Source organism: Thamnophis elegans, chromosome 1 (genome assembly GCF_009769535.1).
Source record: "Thamnophis elegans isolate rThaEle1 chromosome 1, rThaEle1.pri, whole genome shotgun sequence".
Classification (NCBI taxonomy): domain Eukaryota; kingdom Metazoa; phylum Chordata; class Lepidosauria; order Squamata; family Colubridae; genus Thamnophis; species Thamnophis elegans.
This window is the reverse complement of record NC_045541.1, coordinates 146,126,374-146,146,540: the sequence shown is the minus strand read 5'-3', so window position 1 is coordinate 146,146,540 and position 20,167 is coordinate 146,126,374. Positions and strand designations below refer to the sequence as shown.

The 20,167-nt window shown below is 39.7% G+C and overlaps 1 protein-coding gene across 2 annotated transcripts; it reads left to right on the top strand.

Annotated features, from left to right (window-relative positions):
* Positions 1-1,576: 1,576 nt before the first annotated feature.
* Positions 1,577-17,641, top strand: SLC25A29 (solute carrier family 25 member 29). Of its 2 annotated transcripts, XM_032234263.1 has the most exons (5): positions 1,937-1,969; positions 6,907-6,950; positions 9,028-9,062; positions 10,198-10,281; positions 14,356-17,641. In XM_032234263.1, exon 5 carries the CDS (start codon positions 14,389-14,391, stop codon positions 15,112-15,114), a length of 726 nt encoding a protein of 241 aa, XP_032090154.1. In that variant the 5' UTR covers positions 1,937-1,969; positions 6,907-6,950; positions 9,028-9,062; positions 10,198-10,281; positions 14,356-14,388; the 3' UTR covers positions 15,115-17,641. The 2 variants fall into 2 exon arrangements, with proteins under 2 accessions (XP_032090147.1, XP_032090154.1); XM_032234256.1 differs by lacking the exon at positions 9,028-9,062 and having other exon boundaries at positions 1,577-1,969.
* The last annotated feature ends 2,526 nt before the right edge of the window (positions 17,642-20,167 follow it).

Below are 20,167 nucleotides of genomic sequence, written 5' to 3'. Positions count from 1 at the left end.
ATGCTTGATGACTGTAGAAGAGATGCACGAAAGCCTTTTGTAACCAACCGATACACTTTCTACAGTATGTAAAGAAGGAAGATTTTATGTGTTGTGTTTATTTTGAAAATAAAAAATAAAAAAAAATTTAAAAAAGAAAGCCCAGTTGCTTCTTGAAAAAGCACCTTTGGGACATCGAAGAGTAGTGTTTTTCAACCTCAGCAACTTTAAAGATGTGTGGAATTCAATTCCCAGAATTCTCCAGTTAGCATGGGGAATTCTGGGAGTTGAAGTCCACGCATCTTAAAGTTGTCAAGGTTAAAAAAATACTCCCTGTTGAGGGGTTTGGGGTTTTGTTTGTGAGACTAACAAAGCTACCCTCCCAAAATATTAACAGGCAGCATACATCTCAGGTGACGAGCAATGAGTAATACTGGTAGACAATAACAGATGTTATTGTGAGTTTAACAAAGCTACCCTCCCAAAATATTTACAGGCGACAAGCATTGAGTAATACTGGCAAGCAAGTCTGCATGACAGACATACCCATGGTCAACCATAATTGTTTATTTAATTAATCCTGGGTTCCCAGGACACTGGATTACAAACTAAAATTCTAATATTTTCCCCCCCCAAAAAATTGCTTCATGGCTCAATATGCCACACAAGTGCAACCATTACATTCTCCTTGGAAATTCCCAGGGCCACTTTAGTCTCTGAAAACCAAAATCACTTCCGCTTCATTGTGTAACTTTTTTTAAAATTCAAGCAGACAAAAAAATCCACGCGTTTTTAAGAAGGTACAGAAACAAATGATACATATATTCAGTGTCAGTAAACAGATACTAAAATGATAAAATAGACTGATTGCTTATGAAGTTTGAACCACAGAAAACATTGATTCTGGATAGAATAGAATTCTTTATTGGCCAAGTGTGATTGGACACACAAGGAATTCGTCTTTGGTGTATATGCTCTCAATGTACATAAAAAGACAAGATACATTCGTTAAGAATCATAAGGTACAACATAAGGACAAATAATGATAGTCATAGGGCACCGTTGTGCATGTCTATCAAGCTTTATTTTTGAGGTTAACGACGAGCACGGACTGGCACATTTGACCTTCCAGCTCATCCCAACTTCTCCTGCCTCCGTCTGTCCTTTCTCGGTTTCCAATCCGCATTAGCTTGGAGGGCGAACGATCTTCTCACCACCACTACCACCACCCCCGCGAGCACGAATTGCTGGGCAGGAGCCCCCGCGCCCTCGATGCGTAACTGCCCCGCACCTTCCACTGAACAAGAGCCAGCGCGCCACCCCTAAAGCGGCCTTAAACCCGCCGCAGCACCTGCCCAGCTTTGCGCAGATGCGTTGCCACAACAGCAGAGGCTGACATTCGCCCGGCTCTAGTAGGCGGCGCTCCCTCTTTCCCCACCACCCGGAGTCTTTTGCAGCCGCTGCCTTCCAAGTCGCAGGATGCCGCCCAGTTGATCGCCCAATGAACGGCCGGAGCGGAGGGCTTCACTGGAAGGGCGTTGTCTCGCAAGCGGCCTCCTATTGGAGGCTGCCTTTTCCCCATAAGGCTCGGTCTCCCCCCCCCCCCTCTCGCTGGCGTCAGAAATAGAAACGACTCGGTCCAGTTTGGCGACAATCGAGAGAAGAACGCGCCGGCTCGAAGGGCGCCCTGGATTTTCCCTGGCTCGCTGTCAGAACGCAAAGGGAAGCCGAGGAGCCAAAGAAAGGACAAGTTTCCCGCATCGCAAAGAGCCTCTGGATTGCTTTCCTCCCTCCGGCCTTGGAGGAAGCCCAGCTCCCTCCTTTATTCCCCAAGGAAACGCGTTACGGTACTCGGAGCCACAAGGTGCATCGCAACCCTAAAAAAAAAAAAAAAGCCGGAGCAAAGGGCATTTTAAACGCTTCAGGTTTGAAAGCACGCGTCGGGCAACAGCGATCATGGCGCTGGATTTCCTCGCAGGCTGCGTAGGAGGTAAGAAGCGGCGCCCCGAGCGATGGCGAGGATCGAGGTTGACAGAGTTCATGCCACGACGGTGAATGGTTTTGCGTAGATCCGGGGCGAGGGGGGGAGGTGGGGGGGGAAGGCATCTGCGGCAGGCAGGCGATGGCCACCTCTCCCTCCGCGGCTTGGCGCACTGCAGTGAAGATGCGCTGCCTACCCGCCCGGAGGAGGCCGGGAGGGGTTGCATTCATGCGCAGCCGCTTAGAGAGAAAAAAAGGGGGGGTAGGAAGAGGCACCCCGAAGCCTCCACGCGGAGCGGTGATTTTCGTTTGTGTACTCGATTTGTTCGGATCGGTACGCCTGGAGAGATGCTTCTCTCTCCGCTTCTCCGCTGACCCCATTGTCCCTTTCTGAGATGGGTTGGCTTTCACGCTGCGCCATCGGCGAATGGCTGCTGGGAAACGGGCTGGCTTCGGGTGGGTCGGCTACCTCTCCAGCACAGCCTGGCGAGGCTATTGTGCTAAAGCGGAAACCGGCTCTTCCTCTTTTATCTTCTCCTCTCGACCACTTTCCAGGCCGGAGACTGATTTGGGCTTAGGGCTTGGCCCAAACCCGTAAGGGTCTGTTAGGAGGAAAATCCTGTTAAGTGTAATGGGAACCAAATCCTAGATGTAGTCCTACATATTTAAAGTCACACTAAAAACAAATATATCTGGACTCCCCATTTGTGGGCTGGGGAGAGAGAGCTGAAGTACTTTGAAGGCCAAAGCAGCCCAGAATTAATTTCACCCATCTCCTGATTGCTCTTTTTGCATGATCTCCTCCCACACACACCCCAGAATAAATGGGATACACATTCATTTCTTGGAAACTTAATAAACCCACTGGGGAAGAATAGACAAAAATTAATTCTTACAGGAAAAATTCTTGCTGTTGCTTCCACCAAAGTAGACCCAACCAGACTTCTCTCTCCCCTGACTGTGGGATCATTTGGTGTTTTTTTTAAGAAATGGGAAGGCTTATTAATTTTCCTACTAAGTGTTTAAGGTCCTTTCAAACTATGATTTTTATTTGTACTGTCTCCACATGGATTCACAGTACAGTATCTCTCCAGTCCCTTTCATTGTGAAATCACACGAGAAGCAGCTTCTAGTAATCAGTTTATCTGAAGCGGGAGGGTGATGTTAACTCTGAGCCCTGGTACATAGCAAGTGATAAATCAGCTTTTCCCAGCTAGATTTTCTCTTACATTTTATAGATGTGAGGGAGGGGGAGTGTAGAAAACTAAAAAACTTTTTTTTTAATTTTAATCAGTTTTTTTTTCTTTTCTGACAACTTTCTGGTTTTAGTCATAGCCTCCCAGGAATTTTGGAATTTGTTCAAAACATTCAGAAAATACTTTTGTGGGTAAATTAATTTCACTTCCTCATAGTTGTTTTTAATGAAGTCCCAGAACATAAAACAAAGTTGCTTCGTTGTCATGATGATATAAGTAAACTTTTCCAGTGTACTCGCCCTTGTTTTCATTTCTAGCACAGGATATTTATTTATTTGCTTTCCTCCAAGCTGCAGCTGAAAGTGGCATACATAGTACTCCCTTCTTTAATTTTTCTTGCAAGCAGTCCGGGAGTAGTAGGTTGGACCGAAAGAGACAAAGTCATTTTTGTGCCTTAAATTTGTACTTGAGGCTTTCGGGTTCTAGCCCGTGGTTGCATTATATTGATTCAGAGATGCTGGTAATCTCTAGCCAATTGAATCCTTCCCTTAGTTATTAACTTCTCTATGTCATCATATAGACAACCATGCTGTTCTTCAGAAATTCAGCTCCAGCATTTAAGTCATTTAAATGTAACTTAGAAATGGTTTGGCATTTAAGTTAAGTTTTAACATATTTAATGCTGCAGGACACGTTTGTGTTTTTAAAAAAAGAACTTAAAATGCTAACTTGTTTTAGGATTTATTCCCGCCTTACTCCCAAAGATAAAGTGTATGTATGTAAGTAACCTTCCCCTCCAAAGCTTGTCCTCATTTCCTATAACACTTGTCCTCATTTCCTATAACAAATGCATACAGTTGTATCAGTTGATTGTAATGTAAGCAACCCATATTTGTAGATGGTTGCCTTTCTTTTAGCCTATGTTGGAATTGTTCACAAGATGCAAGAGTCACAAGTGCCTTGCAGGCAGGGTGTATCTGTCCTGCCTCCTACAAAACAGGCTGTCAAGATTTGGGTGGAAAAAATAAGCTCTTCTGAAGAAAAGATAGAAGCAAGATAAGGGGGTGAGGAATGTAGGGGGAGGTGTAATTTACATCTATTCTAGCAAAGAAAGAGAAGGGGGTGGGATTTCCTCCCCCTCCCTTTGTCCAGATAAGGAGTACAGGAGGTTTCATTTGGCACAAAAGGTTTTTCTTTAGCCCAGAGCATCAGAGTAACTGATTTTGTGAAGATAAAAATAAAGGATTGAAATTTTTAATAGGATATTTGTAATCTTTTGGAAAAGGATTTGTATTAGAGCTATGGTGATACTTTGTATTTTATTTTCCATCATTTAAAAATACTATCATACAAGCCATTTCTGTTATTTTTTTTCTCATCACACTAGTGGTGGGTAAATTTACAGTTTTGCCTGTACAGAAATACTAACCTGTGCTGGTTTAACTGCTATAGCTGAACATGTAGAGAATTTATCTACAAAACTTACAAGGATGCAAGTTACGTAGTTTTACATATTGAAAAAGTAGCTTCATTGATGTAACAGGGATCATATGACACTTAACCTTAACCTTTCTATAGGCCAAATACCCTAAACCTGGGCAGATCAAAGGCAGCATTGGTTCCCTTGGAGCCAAAGGCCTTCTGGTCCTTCTGAAAAGTTTCCAAGATTGGAGCCATTAACTTTGCCACCCTGTCTATTTCCTGCTTCCTCCCCATTGAAACTAATTGATGATAATGTAGAATGAAATTGTTCCCCATCCCTTTCTTACAAATGGAAAATGGGTAGGAAATAAGCTGCCGTTTAAGTTCTTTTCTCTTTAAAATGGCAGAAGTACCCTCTAAAGAGTGGAACTTTAAGCTTGCCCCAGGGAGTAAATATTTAGTTTTGTTGAGGAAACCAATCATTTCCAACCCAAGCTTCTATCATGTGCAATGAGGATAAATTTAAGGTTGATGAAACATTTGAAATTACTGGGTTTTTTTTAACATAGTTTTGGAATAAGTGTGTATTTTCCAGCAAAGCATGGAGTAGGGAAACCTGTTTATTAGACAAAAAAAGTTTTGGACTGCATGATGGGTGCATATTGGAAGCATGACCTTCTGCGCTCAGGAATACTTTGCCAGATTGAATATTCAGGCTAGTGTTCTTTTTCTTGGGGGAAAAAACTAATTGTTTAGTGAAGAGTTTGAGGTGGCTTTTCCCCTGCTTGGTTGACTTTTAGCCACATTATATTATTTCAAGTTGCCAGTGATATGCTCTTAAATCATGACACTTTAAACATGTCTGTCTTTAGCAAACTCGGGTATTCTAGATGAACTAGATGTTATGTGATAAGACAGGAAGTAGTTTGCAGAAGTATAGTAAGGACTTAACATTGTTTTATCCCAGATGTATTGTCCGCAGATGGAATCTACTGTGGTTGTTTTACAGACCCTGTGGCAACATTTCCTGTACATTTTTTCAACTGGGCTTTTGTCAGCTAGAATGAAAAGTGAAGTGTCTGTCATTTGACCTTCTCTAAGTTGTCACCATAGTTTGCTCAGGTGGCTCAGTGGCTAAGACACTGAGCTTGTTGATCAGAATGGCTGGCAGTTCGGCGGTTTGAATCCCTAGTGCCCTGTAAAGAGTGAGCTCCCGCTACTTGTCTCACTTTCTGCCAACCTAGCAGTTCGAAAGCAGGTAAAAAAATGCAAGTAGAAAAAATAGGAACCACTTTGGTGGGAAGGTAACAGTGTTCCGTGCGCCTTCAGCGTTTAGTCATGCTGGCCACATGACCATGGGGACGTTTTCAGACATCACTGGCTCTTCGGCTTTGAAATAGAGATGAGCACCACCCCTTAGAGTCAAAAACGACTAGCACATATGTGCGAGAGGAACCTTTACCTTTAAGTTGCCATTGGGAAACTGCAGCTGACAACAGTTGTGATGGGGCATGCGCTTATGGGCAGGCCTCAATATGTCCATGTAGCACTTCAGTGCTACACTGGTTACCATAAGCTTCCAGGTCCAACTCAAGGTACTTAAGTTATGAAGTACCTTATGAAGATTTTCATGCCATATGGGGCCTGGTTGTTTAAGGGACTGCCTTTCTCCCAGTTACATCTGACAGATTGGGTATGTCCCAGGAGCAATCTTTAAAGCAGTGCCATCTGGTGGGACTCAGGAGGTATGCCTTCCTCTGTCACAAAGGCTGCCTGCCTCCTGGAAATAGCCCACCACCCCAGGTTTGAGCAGGTTTCACCCTGACTTGTGGTTCTTATAACAGGCCTTGAAGGCCTAGTTTTTCTCTAAAAAAATCTTTAGCTTAGGTGGAATAGATGACCTGAGTTCAATTGTGCTATTGTTGCAATTGTGGGAATATTGGCTCGCTAGTTACTGCTATTTTTTTTCCTATTTTTTTCTTGTTGTGTTAGCATTGATTGATTGATTTACTTGCCATTTTAATGTTATCCTATCCTTTTTATTTTCTATTTCACCAACTGTAGATGGATTAGTACCTTGCTCTAAGGCAGGGGTGACAAACTCTCGGCCCACGGGCCAGATGTGTCACACACTGGCCTCACCCATCCCCCATTTTAGCAAAGGGGGAAAAAGTTGGGATACGTCACATGATGACGTGATGCAGTGCATTTGACACCTGTGCCCTAAGGTGTATTTAATGTTTCTATTTTGCAAATTCCTTAATAGACTCACCTATTTTAAATAATGCCTCAATTACATGGTCTCATTGTGCTCTCTTGTTTATTTCAGGTGCTGCTGGTGTACTGGTAGGACATCCATTTGATACAGTTAAGGTGGGTTTCTTTTCACAAGGTTTCTTGGAATATGTGATTAGACTGAAGGCAGTACTTGCCTTTACAAATAGAACAGGGAAGAGATCTAGATATTTGAGGCCATTTAAGTATAATACCTCCAAGAGACTTTCCAATAGATTGCAGTTATACTAAAACACTGTATCCCACGTTGCATTCAACGTTCCACAGAAATGGAACATTTAGAGTTTCAGATTATATCATCTCTTGTTCAAGGCACTTAAAAAGTGTTCTGATGTATATGTCTTCAACCATATTTTTAATATGACAGCTCAATGGCATCTAATAAATCCTAGATATAATTCTGAGTGTACATAACTCATTTGTACTAAAATAAAATTTTAAAATGCACTTTCCTTAATCCTGCTTTATCTGGTACACTTATTTTATTTGCATTTGAAGCAATTAATTTGTTAATTATATTGACCAGATGACTGTTTGCTGCATGATGAAACAGTCTTGCTGATTTAATGTGCTTCTTCCCATCCAAGAAAAGATGTTGTGAGTTTTCAATGACAATTTTTATTTTCTTGTCTAAGACATGGGTATATATTGACTGCGGTTGGAGAGTTCAGTACTAGATTATTTGTCAAGAATTTTTTTTGAGTTTGGGTAATATTCGCGGCAATAAGGAAGTCAATAATATTCAAAACAGGACTATGAAATAAGATATTAATAATGGGAGTACAAGGATTTCAAGTTGCAAACATATTTGCATTGTTAATTCAGGGAATTCCTCACTAAAATATATGGGGCTTATTTTGGAATATGAATGTGCAGAGTGAAGCTGTATGTTAAGAATGTAAATTAAAACAAATGGGCTTAAATCCAAGTGTTTCAGCTTGTATGAGAATTACATAACCTTTTTTGAAGAGAAAATATGCTGAATAACACTCTGTAAATAACCTTAAAAAGTAAAGGAATAGTTAGCCATATAAGCCTTGAGAAATGTACCTTCTTGGCTTATAAAGCATTTTCTAATTATTTCATGCTAAGAAATAATCTTTGCTATGGATTCATTCTATTAAATTGCACATAACTTCTTTTCACATTGTTTCTTATCAGAACAACTAGGTTTTAGGAGTTACACTTACTCCTGCATATATTATAACGAACAGGTTCACAGAATGAGTTGGCACTTTTGAATTGAAATTTATTTTAGTTTAATTGTTTTGGTGTATTTATATTTCACCTATCACCTATCACAAACATGGTATCTGTGAGATGTTTAAGTTGATATTCACTGGCTATCTTAGTTTAAAAACAATTATTGCATCACATACCCTCAAACTGTGTCTGAGGACCAAGTTATATGTATTCTTGAAAACATGTTCAATATATTTGCTTTGTAAGAAAACTCTATCATATTTGGGAGGTTACTTAATTTATCACAAATCGCCGAGAGACTTTTATAATTTGCACAATTTCAACATGGAAACATAAACAATTTCTATAAATACACATACCTATAAAGCATTTATCTTAAATGCTTAGCTCGCTACTGTGTTGTTAAAGGAACAGTGATATGGCTAGTCACACGGAGGAGGGGAAATCTGTTTTGCAGATTTATTTGAAAGCACTGAGGGATTAGCTTTCAAGATAATATGAACAGGATTGTATCATTGTTTTATTATAATCTAATTTATTTTAATTGCCTTTGTTGTTTTATTTTAATAAAACAACTAATTTTACAGAAAGACATTTATTAAATCTTTGTTAAGCCTTACCTAATATGACAGTCTTTTCCTGATGAAGCTTTAATACTGTAGCTAGGCACTATTTTTTCTTGAATGCTATTTTTTAAAAAAAATAAATGTAATAGAATTTAAAGCAAAGTTTAATAACTTTCAAGTAGCTGTAACGATTAGTTTGTGGGACGGGGAGGGTAGGGCTTGTAAAATGGGGAAGATGCTGAGCTGTTTTGGAACCAGCTCTTCAAATGGAGACTCCTGCCCCACTTTGTTGATGTAATGTGTACAATTGCTTTGTTGCTTAACTGCCTTTACTTTTTGAGCTAGGGGCTGTCTTCATTAACAGCAAAAGTGTTACTTTGTTGTAGATGACAGATAAGCCTCATCACGGGAGAGTTACCTAGTAAGTATAGACCAGGTGAACATTCTGTTTCTCTCGGTCTTAATTTTTTCCAACATTTATGATTAGTTCAAAGCAAAAAGTACTTTCCCCCCCTTTTTTTAGTTTTTAAAATGTTTCTACAGTGGAGGGTGTGGGGTATGTAATGCCTTTAAATATAATCTGTATTTCTTTTTAAAGAAAAGTCTAACATTTGCAATTTGTTCCCTAGTGTTTTTCTTTGTCCCCTTTGTGCTTAAAGTTTGTATACCTGTGCTAACAAGCAAAAGCCTCTTAAATTGTGAATTCTGTTTCAGCCTTTCCTTAAATCAGGAACCCATTTTTCATTTTCCCCATACAGCTATGACTGCTTTGTGTTAATGAGTTTTAGGTATTGCTACTGGAATGATTTCTGAGCCCACTCTTGGTATGCTTGTTAGTATTTTGAATTGCCAACATTTGATTGCTACTCACCTTTACAAAATAAGAAGAAAAACTAGGAACCATCTTAATAAAAATGATTTTTTATTAAGAAATAACAAAAATGGAACTCTTATTCTAAAGATGTAATGCTCTTAAGGTTTAAACTATTGTTAGTCTCTGAGATCCTTAAATAGTTTTAAATTATCCAGGTTCCAAATTGTTCCTCCAAACAGGATTTTCTGACCCTGTGTATATATTGCTGGAATGCATTGTACTAAGATTAGGTAGACTTTTGGCATATTTAAGTTGTGAACCTAAGCTTGTAAAAGTCTTGCAGTTGTGGTTCTATAGAAAAAAATGTAATTCTATGCCTGGAGAACATTTTCACTTACAACTGATACATTTTGAGCTTAGCTATTCATGATTCTATAGATGAGCAACACTTAATTCTTTAGAAGCATCAGATGTACTAATTAAACCAGCAATAACTGAATAGCCAAGTGAGGATTTGCCTCACTGAAGATCTTAATTTAACATCCTAGCAAATGACCATTCCATATAGGATATAACAAAAATCTGAGTGGCTCCCAAAACGCAAACTGTGTTCTCTTTAATTTATTGTGGCATCCTGTACATGTACATGTACATAACTACATTTTGTCTATGCACCCAAAGGTACTATCATACTATCAGCTGATTTTTTGCCATGTCAGTAATTTCTAATTGCATTTTATAGGTACGTCTTCAAGTTCAAAGTGTGGAGAAGCCACTCTACCGTGGGACTGTACATTGTTTCCAGTCTATCATAAAGCAAGAATCTGTAAGTATGATGGGCAATTAAGTGGAGGAGGAGCTATTTAACTAACAGGAATGTGGTCCCCCTTTTATATTATGCTGGTAATACTGGAATTGCAAAACTGATAATTTGAAGGTACCAGGCCACCTGTCAAGAATGGCCTCGTCCCAGGATATAATAAGAATCATAAACAAATTGCCCAAAGATGTTGTAGCAGTTCAACAAACTACCATTTTGTTTGATTATTTTTGTTGTTGTTAGTTGTGAAGTTGTGTCCGACCCATCGCGACTCCATGGACAACATTCCTCTAGGCCTTCCTGTCCTCTACCATCCTCTGGAGTCCATTGAAGCTCACGCCTACTGCTTCGGTGACTCCATCCTGCTACTTCATTCTCTGTCGTCCCCTTCTTCTTTTGCCCTAAATCTTTCCCAGCATTAGGCTCTTCTCCAGTGAGTTCTTCCTTCTCATTAGGTATTGATTATTTTAGATATAGCTTAATTATTATTGAAAACTATTTAAACCAATATTTATTGCTGAGACTGTAATCCACCAAGATTTTTGTTTGCAACATGTTAAAAAAAATCTAATTAAAAAAATACTGTGTTTTCCCAAAAATAAAACAGTCTTATTTTCTTTTGACGCCCAAAATAAGCGCTTGGCTTTATTTTCAGAGAGGTCTTATTATTTTTGAAGTGTAGGAGGCAGCGAGTGTGGTCACTTCATGGCTGCTGCTGTGTTGCAATATTTTCAGGGACGGATTATTTTAGCGCATGTGCTTAAAAGCGATTGGGCTTATTATCCAGGGAGGTCTTATTTTGGGGAAAACAGGGTAGTAATGTAGGAGATTAAAACATTCAGGAACAGCTTGATTTAAATAAAATCCAAATCAGTGCTATTCTTATTTTTGTAAGATAGACATAGATGAATACATTTTAATTGTATAATTACTATATTTAAATGGATTGATGAATTGATTGTAGATGGTTACACTTCACCCTCCTTGTACCTCAGTTTTCTCTTGCTAGTGGTCACCAAACTGCTTTCTCACAACCTGAAATGATCAAGACCAAGACTTGACTACATTCTTTTAAACTGCTTCTTCTAATAACTAAACTTTAGCAGGGAGTGTCAACAGTTGACCAGCTTTAGTAAGATACAGAAAAACATTTAAAGAAATAAAGACCGAAAGTTAAAAAAAAAGTAGGCCAATGGAAAGTGAATATGCTTAATAAATGGGGAACATTGGGTTTCTTGGGGAAAAAAGGAAGAAAAGAAGGCCCCACTTAAAATATTTATATTTCTGTGATTCAACTTATACATGATTATTTGGAAATAAGACATCCTGAGTGTAATAGGACTTACTCTCAAGTAAGTATATTCAGCATTGCCGTGTTAGACACATGGTATCCAGTTGAATACAATAAGACACTGGTATTTGTTATTGTGGGAATGTGAATGTAACATCTCCCTGAGCCTTCTGAAAGCAGCTGTGTCCCATGAATGTCCCAGAATCACATAACTGATACTAAGCACAGAACTATGATCTTGGGAAAAGGCGGGGCTCCTTTAAGGCATAGCAGATGGATGCTAGGTACATGTTCAAAATATAAATTCTGAAATATTGCACTCTCACCCTCACTAGAAAAGATCATAGTATAGTACAAAAACATTCATAACAAGCCACAAAACAATAACGGCAGCAGTAGCACTAGTGGCACAGATCTTACTGTGGCTGATAATTTCCAAAGGGCTTCCAGGCTTCACTGTCATCCAAAGCTATGAGATGAGGCCATTCCTCCATAGTTCCATCTATAGAGTTTAGTTTAATGATGCAAATGGGGTGGGTGTTTGATACATCTAGCAGGTAGTGAATAAATGCAAATTCACTCATACCTAGTTGTAACAGAAGTATTGCTGTGTGGAAATATTGCAGTAACAACTGGCACAGGTTTAGAGCATATCCAGAGAGATGCATATATATGCATATATATCCAGAGATATGCAGTGCTGCTGGTGGCTGTGCTTACTGTGTCTGTGGCTTTCCCACGCAGGGCAGTCCCAGGGAAAGGGAAATCACATGGGCTGCAAGGCTGGGCCAGCGAGCAGGCCATGGAGGCCCTGGTGGTGGGCACGGTGATGGATAGCGGCTATCTGGCCTAGAACACGGTGAGCCTTAGAGCCATGCCTGCTGCCTTGGCCCTGCACCCTGGCCATGCGCACAGGAGGTGGCGAATGCCCAGAGGGCAGGGCTGAAATGGCATCTAAGGCTGACCGTGTTCTGGCCCAGATGGTGGCTATCAAATTATAGATTAGTGCCTGGTTGTCCTGGGCCGGGCTGAGGCACCAGTCCTTCGATGTTTCAAGGGCAGCCCCCCCACAGGCCAGATCTAGCCACATCTTTAGTTTGACACCCCCGCTGTAGACCATACATGTAATGTGTGCCTGTTTTAGGGCAGGATGCTTAATTTCATTAGTATCCATCTCTGCCTCAAAGTTTTGGAAGGGGAAATGCAGAATTGTTTCCATTTATGCCCCCAAACAAATCTTACACAAGATTGATGCTTTTCTTGCTACTTTACTATTGATCTCAATTCCTCATTTGCAAGATAAAAATTTTAGGATCCATATAGAAAGGAACCTCCGCTTCCTTATAGCTGTATAAAGATGTGGGATTGATTCCTAAAGGCAGAAACAGAGTCAGTCAGGTTTGCGCTAATAATAACTCCAGCAGTTAGTAGTGATAATTGTTGATTCATCTCCTGATCATTAATGGTCTCTATTTTGTTAGAATATGGATCCAATCCAGATGAGGGAGGTGGAATTGGTGATAATTTTCTTTGTTCATATTCTGGTATTAAATAAATAGCTGCCAAGTAAAAAAAATGCAATATTGGGCAGAATTTCCCAATCTTTCTGGGTTGACAGCCTAGGGATCAGAAGGGGTACTGTATTTTTCAGAGTATGACGCACCAGAGTATAAGACGCACCAAGGTTTTGAAGAGGCAAATTTAAAGAAAAAGTAGGTAGGTTGATAGAGGGATAGAGAGGGGGAGAGAGAAATACAGTAGGTAAGTAGGGAGAGAGAATAGGTAGGTAGGGAGATGTTTCCAGGTGTATTTATCCATGTGTTGGAGAGGGAAATCACTGACAACCTGCAGCACCTTGTTTCTGCTGGCACAGCACTTGATCAATCTTATCCTCATCAATCACTCTAACTAAAGAGCTTTCCGAAAGGAAAAAAAAGTTTTTGCACTCTGCAAACCTCCCAAAAATTGCCCATTTTTAGTAAAAAGGGCCTGTTTTTTTCAAATAAAAGGCATGAATAGTCTTGGGGGGGGGGTTGAAGAGTGCTCCTGGAAGGGATAGGGGGGCAAAAAAGAGCAAAAAATGGGCCTGTTTTTTGTCAAAAAAATTGCATGCATAGCCTTATGGAGGCTTATAGAGTGCTGCTGAGGGTTGGGGGGGCAAAAATGGCCCATTTTTGGCTCATTTCTGCCCTCCCCATCTGCCCTCTCCAGCCCCCAGGAGCTCTCTGAAAGCCTCCATAATAGTATGCATGGCAATTTTTGTGAAGGGGGTGTGGCTTCAGGAGGCAAAAAAATGCTGTATTCGATGTATAAGACGCACCCAGATTTTCAGCCTCTGAGGGAAAAAGGTGCGTCTTATACTCTGAAAAATACAGTAGGTGCCTTTATGCATGCATGATGGAAACAGGTTTGGAAACCCCTGATAAAGGGTAAGAAATAGCAGAAAACAGTACCCGCACATTGAAATGTGTGGATTTGGGAATTGTGGGGTATCTTTGGCATTTGTGGCATTGCACACAAATATTCAATTGTTTTGCTGCTGAAAAAGGAGCAGATTCAATTCAATTCAATTTATTAGATTTATAGGCCGCCCAATCCCATCTTTGGGATGTGATTTTGGGGTAGGGCAAGTTGTGCTGCCCCAGTCTAGGAGTGCCATGCCTAAAGGATAATTGAGATCTATCTATTGGTGTGCGAAACATTTGCAGAATGTTAACAGCTTATTGTATGTTGCTTGAGAAAAGTCTTAAAATTCCTACTCATCACCTATTTGTTTCATTTCCATCTAGGCTCTTGGACTTTATAAAGGTATTGGATCGCCTATGATGGGCCTCACCTTCATTAACGCCCTTGTCTTTGGCGTTCAAGGAAATGCTCTCCGTGCTCTTGGAAAGGACACGCCTGTACATCAGTTCCTTGCAGGTTCAGCAGCAGGCGCCATTCAGTGTGTGATCTGCTGCCCTATGGAACTGGCCAAGACACGGATGCAGCTGCAGGGAACAGGGGAATACAAATTGAAGTCCAAGAACTACAAAAACTCTTTGGACTGCTTGGTGAAGATCTACCGAAAGGAGGGCCTGAAGGGCATCAACAAGGGAATGGTTTCCACGTTTCTGAGGGAGACTCCCAGCTTTGGTTTCTACTTTTTAACCTATGACTGCCTCACAAGGTATCTGGGGTGTGAAGCGGAAGATAGTTACATTGTTCCCAAACTGCTTCTGGCGGGTGGCATGTCTGGCATCGTCTCCTGGCTCTCTACATATCCTGTGGATGTAATCAAATCCCGCCTTCAGGCTGATGGAGTTGGAGGCGTCGTACGGTACCAGGGTATTCTGGACTGCATCAGAAAAAGCTACCGGGCTGAAGGCCCAAAGGTATTCACAAAGGGCCTTACATCCACCTTGCTTCGGGCTTTCCCCGTTAATGCTGCAACATTTGCCACTGTTACAATATTCCTTACATACATGAGGTCCGAGGATGGCCAGATCAGAGCTGATTTAAGTGGATGTGAGGCTGGTCCAGTGATCCAACAACCTTCAAGTTTTTAAATTGACTGGAAGATAAAAGTTGTACCTGTTACATGTAAGACGTCATCATTTTTTAAAAAAAGAATATTTGGATACCAAGAGTATACAGTTTGATCTGTATAAAGCATCTTTTTAAAAATCTCATTTATAAAAGCAGCTTAATGCTTTAGGAAAACTCTGATTTGACTCTAGAAACTTGGACAGTAAAAGGATTTGCCATTTCAATGTGTGCTCAAACCACATCTGCTGGATTTTTCCAGTGTAGCCTTGACTTCCAATTCCCACAATCCCAGGGCAGCACATTATTAAGGAAATCCAATGCAGTCATTAGTTGGAAGTCAATTTCAGCATATTGCAAACAGCTCAAAATGGCTACTACATCTATCAATCCTGATGCTAAATTCCTATTCAGACTTTGTTTCAAACAGGAAGAGAAGAAATGGGGCTTTGAACAGATAATGGAGGCTTGTATGCACAGATGTTACGCCCCTTTCATGTTTATTGGGAGCATAGGACTAGGGCCAGCAGCCTACTTCTCTCAACACACATTAAAAGGCCTGGATGATTCTGTTCTGATTATTGCTCAATCTGATCACTCTATTTGATTTAGAGCTGATTATCCTGGTAAATGTAGAGCTAAAAAACCCATTTGTTTCATTTTCCTGCACTTTATCCTAGGGGAGCTTGTGTTTTTCCAAATAATTTATCTTATAATTTGCAACCATCTGATCAGTGGCCCTCCTGATGGGAACTGATGGAGATGAACAACTGGAGAACGACAAGCCTTTCCTTGATTCTATATTTTAACAACCCGTCACAAGTCATTCTGTAGGTGATGTAAGCTACACTTTTTACCATTCTTGTTAATTAGCAATACTTGTCAGGAAGCCTGTAGCCTCTTCCTGCTAATTGTGAATATTTTAGTGCAGTGTATGAACAGCCTGCTTTTATTATTTGATCAGTATGCAGTAAGATCAGTATCTCAGTCATGCTGTTCAGTATGTAGATGCTTTCCCTGCTATTTTTAGATTATGGTTTGATTTTCTGTGCTAATATCTACATTTGGCTTTTAATTTTTTTTAATGTATGTAGTTGCATCTTGTAAATATTTAAACATATTTTAGTTACTACGTTTTGAGTTGGAAGCTAGAGTATATCTAGCAACATTTTTACAACTCAAAATGTAGGCTATTGTTTTTAGGGTGATGGTGATAGATGTGCTTAAATTATCATTTCTCCATTACTGAGGTGTATGCGCATAATTATGAACTATATGTAATAAGATAAAGGATGAAAGTATATTTAAAAGGATTTAACAGAAGTGTGTTTTAGAGAATTCAATGATGAAAACAGAAGTCAAGCTCAGCAGTTTTTGGAAACTTTGGTGGTCAATATTGCAATTGACCTGACCAGCTATTACGCCTATTGCATAGCATCCTGAAATAAGAATGCTGCAACATTGTCTCAGTGACATCAGCAATAATGCTAAGTTAATTGGGTTTTATTAACAAATGCTTAAAGTTGCAGTGCTATACACGCTATATACAAATATCATTGGCCTAGTCATAATACCTCTCAAGGTGTGCAAGGTGTAGTCTGGCCAGTCAAACATCTGTTCCACATCACTAAGTGAAGAATTTCTTTTTACACTAGATCAGAATTTTGGCATCTCCTTTTGTAATAATGAAGTCAGTAGGGGTTGCCTATAAGTATTAAGAAATTTTAATTAGCTTAACCCACTAGCTCAATAGTTTGACATTGAAAGTTTCTGTCCATATCCACCTCACTTAAATATCTGCTCATAATTAATAAAACTTTTGTGAGCAGAAAGAAAACATTTCTTAATTTTATGCCAACATTTTCACATGTACTTGAATTGGATTCAAGTGGGAAGGGGAGTTTGGACATGTATTTTTCCAAATCAGTTGAGGAAAATCAACTTAAACCGATTTGGTGTTGTAATTCAAGTTGAAGCCATTCCGCACAGTACAATAGGATTGGGTACAATGTCTGTTCTGGTTAATTTTCTCACAAACTGTCCCACCATAACAATGTAAATGTGCTCATTCAATCGAGTTGGGCAAAAAGATGATGTGAAATTCCTCAAGTGCAAAGCATGGATTGACTCTGCCACTTACCCATTCAAGAAAAACAGTATGTAATGTGAGATTGCCAAGCAGCAAGAACTCGGTGTAACATTTAGACTGAAACTTAAAAGCAGGATCCAAGACAACATCATAGTATTTTTCATTGTCTCTAAGGCCCCTTGACATTCAACCATTTGACACGTATAGTGGGCCATTAAAGAGCCTTATAAATGTTTATAAATTGCAGTTGCAACATTAACTTGGCCCTGCAATATACATTTTTAAACGCCACGTTTCTCACATGCTTTTAAGTACTTCCTATTCTTTTTTCCATTGCTGCCATGAAGAATATGCAAGCCCAATGAAAAAAAGATACCATTTGCAGATTTAGCTTTGGATCAGAGCCTACATAGTTATGGGTCCAAAACATCAGCTGAAGGCCATTATTATAGCTGTTGAATTGACAAGATGAAGAAAAACAAGCAATGTGATACAGAACAGAGGCTCGAATGTAGAATGTACCATTGACTAACTGCAGTGGAAGATATTTTTGGGGACAGGTGCAATATGTCTGTTTGAACTCTTTTAAATAAAAATCTAGCCGATTATTTTAATAATAATTCTGCTGGAGAAACCTATAAAACTGGATTGCTGCTTCTATACCATGCAGGTATAGTGGATGTTTTGTCACTACTTGCAGGGACATTCAAATTGAATGTGAAACCCAAGTTGTTTGTTGTGCAACGACACTATCTTTTTTTGTACAGTATTCTGTAATGAATGTACATAAAAGTAATAAATCTTTTTTTTAAAAAAACGTAGTTCTTTCTTTGGTGGAACTAAGATCACCTATACAAAATCAAGGAAAAGCGACTTATGGGCAGTGAAACCCCTCTGGTAAGAATTTACAAAAACTCTTATGGCTCCTGCAAAGTGGAAAACAAATCTAACAAACATATAGTCCAAACGTTAGGTTTGGACTATAAACATAGTCCAAAAATCTAGAAAATTCCCCATCTATCTCTCCCATTTGGCAACTCTTAACCCTTCAATGTTAAATGTTGCCCTTGGCCTGCAAAAGATTGCCCACCTTAGTACCAAGCCAAGATCCCTTTATGGTGAAGCATTTTTGTAAATCGAGAGCTAGAAGAGAAACCGTACGTATGCTTTGTTCTTCATGTGGCAATAGTAGGTATCCCAAGATTCTACAAAAGTCTGAGTTTAGACACCAATCTATCACTATGCTATGGGAAGTAAAAGATTTTATATCTTAAAAGATATTTAGCAGGTGTGGATCTAATGGTTGAAGATTATTTGCAGTCTTTTAATTCCTTCCTTTCCTCCAAAATATCCCCGAACAGCATGGGCTGAATAATACAGAATTTCAATACCAAAGTGGCAGAAAATCGGTAGATAAACTGGCACTGGTTTCAAGAGATTTGCTTTTGTGTTACTGGTCTATATATTGCTGAGCAGGAACAAGACAAAACTGCATTACAGAGTTACTGGCTTCTGTTCATTAACCAAATTAGTAACTCATGTCCGGGTTATGTAATCCCACTTGGTACATTCTAAATTCTCGTCATCAAATATTATTTACAGAACATAGCAGGCAATTCAGCAAAAATACATGTGCAATGGAAAGTGCCACTTGCTTTCTCAAGTTTACACAAAGCTACAAATACAGGAATATCACAACATACGGCTCTGCTTGTAGTTTCATACTCATTTTTTGTATGTAAAACAAGTATAAAAGACTTGAGCAATATATTTCTTAATGGGAAATATTTTTCTGGCCACCAACAGGAAACAGTTAATTCCCTCTAGCTAAGATTTCTTCCTGTTCTGTAGAGAAAACTTCCTTCAGTCTCAACTACTGTTTTTAGGTGATTGTGGGTTAGCTCTTCCTTTAGTATATATTCTGATAAACTTGTTGTTACAGGTTAACTGTAACAACAAAAGTTGAAACGAAGATGTATGGAAATGGAAGAACAATGAATAAATTTAGCATAACATAGTAAAGTAACTTGCACCACAATTCTTGACTTCATAATTTTCTCCTAGAGTGGAACCGTTTGCTCCAACCTGATGGGAAAGGTAATTTGATAAGGTCAACTTGTGTCCTGCCACCAGAACATCAGAAAAGGGACATACAAAAGGCAGTATTCCTTGGAAAGATCAGTGTCACACTTTACAGTCACACAATGAAAATCCACGTCAGAGGATACAGATTTATCTATTTGTTTTGTTTTAGAAAGTTTATGGTTCTGCCCTGGAAGCCACCCTACACGTTATTTGCCATTGTTACATCAAAAAGCCATTGATGTAACAATCTCTCTTTAAGAGTGCCGTGAAGCAGGAAGAGTGTTGTCTCTTGCTTGGTGCAACACATCTAATTGTGTATTGGAATATTTGCATTGCCTAACTTCTGCACTGTAAGATTAACAATTATTGGCCCTTTGTCACCCAATGTTAAGTACTCTTGATAGTTTTGAACTCATTTAGCTCAACCTAAGTGCATTTTGGAGGTAAGAACTTGAGTATCGCAAGGCCAGCTTACACACCTTTATGCTTTTCCCAGGGGTGTCCTTCCTTCATATCCATTCTATTTTTGGGGATTAATCCAGTGGATTTGCCTGTGTTGGGAAAAGGGAGGCTGGGTGATACTGCTTTATTCTTCATAACCACTAGTCTGCAGCACTTCTGGCATCACTGATTACTTCATATACCATGTTTCCCCAAAAATAAGACCAGCATTAGGGCTTATTTTCAGAGAAATACAATTTCAGGGTGACCAGTCCTGCTGGGCAACTCACCTTCCTGCCGCATACACAAAAGGCAGCAAGAGTGTGGGGGGTGATGTTGTCCAGCAGTAACTGCAGCCCACTGGCCCCTTGGTCGGAGCACTCTGGGGCTGCACATCCCCTGCAGCATAGGTGAGTTACTTACCTGTCCAAGCAACAAACGGCGGCAGAACCACGGGAAGA

Bases quoted from the DNA above. Each gene is read 5' to 3' on its own strand.
- SLC25A29 (XM_032234256.1), top strand. From the start codon at position 1,936: ATGGCGCTGGATTTCCTCGCAGGCTGCGTAGGAG. The intron at 1,970-6,906 runs GTAAGAAGCGGC...TGTTTATTTCAG, and splicing joins CCTCGCAGGCTGCGTAGGAG to GTGCTGCTGGTGTACTGGTA. The intron at 6,951-10,197 runs GTGGGTTTCTTT...TGCATTTTATAG, and splicing joins ATCCATTTGATACAGTTAAG to GTACGTCTTCAAGTTCAAAG.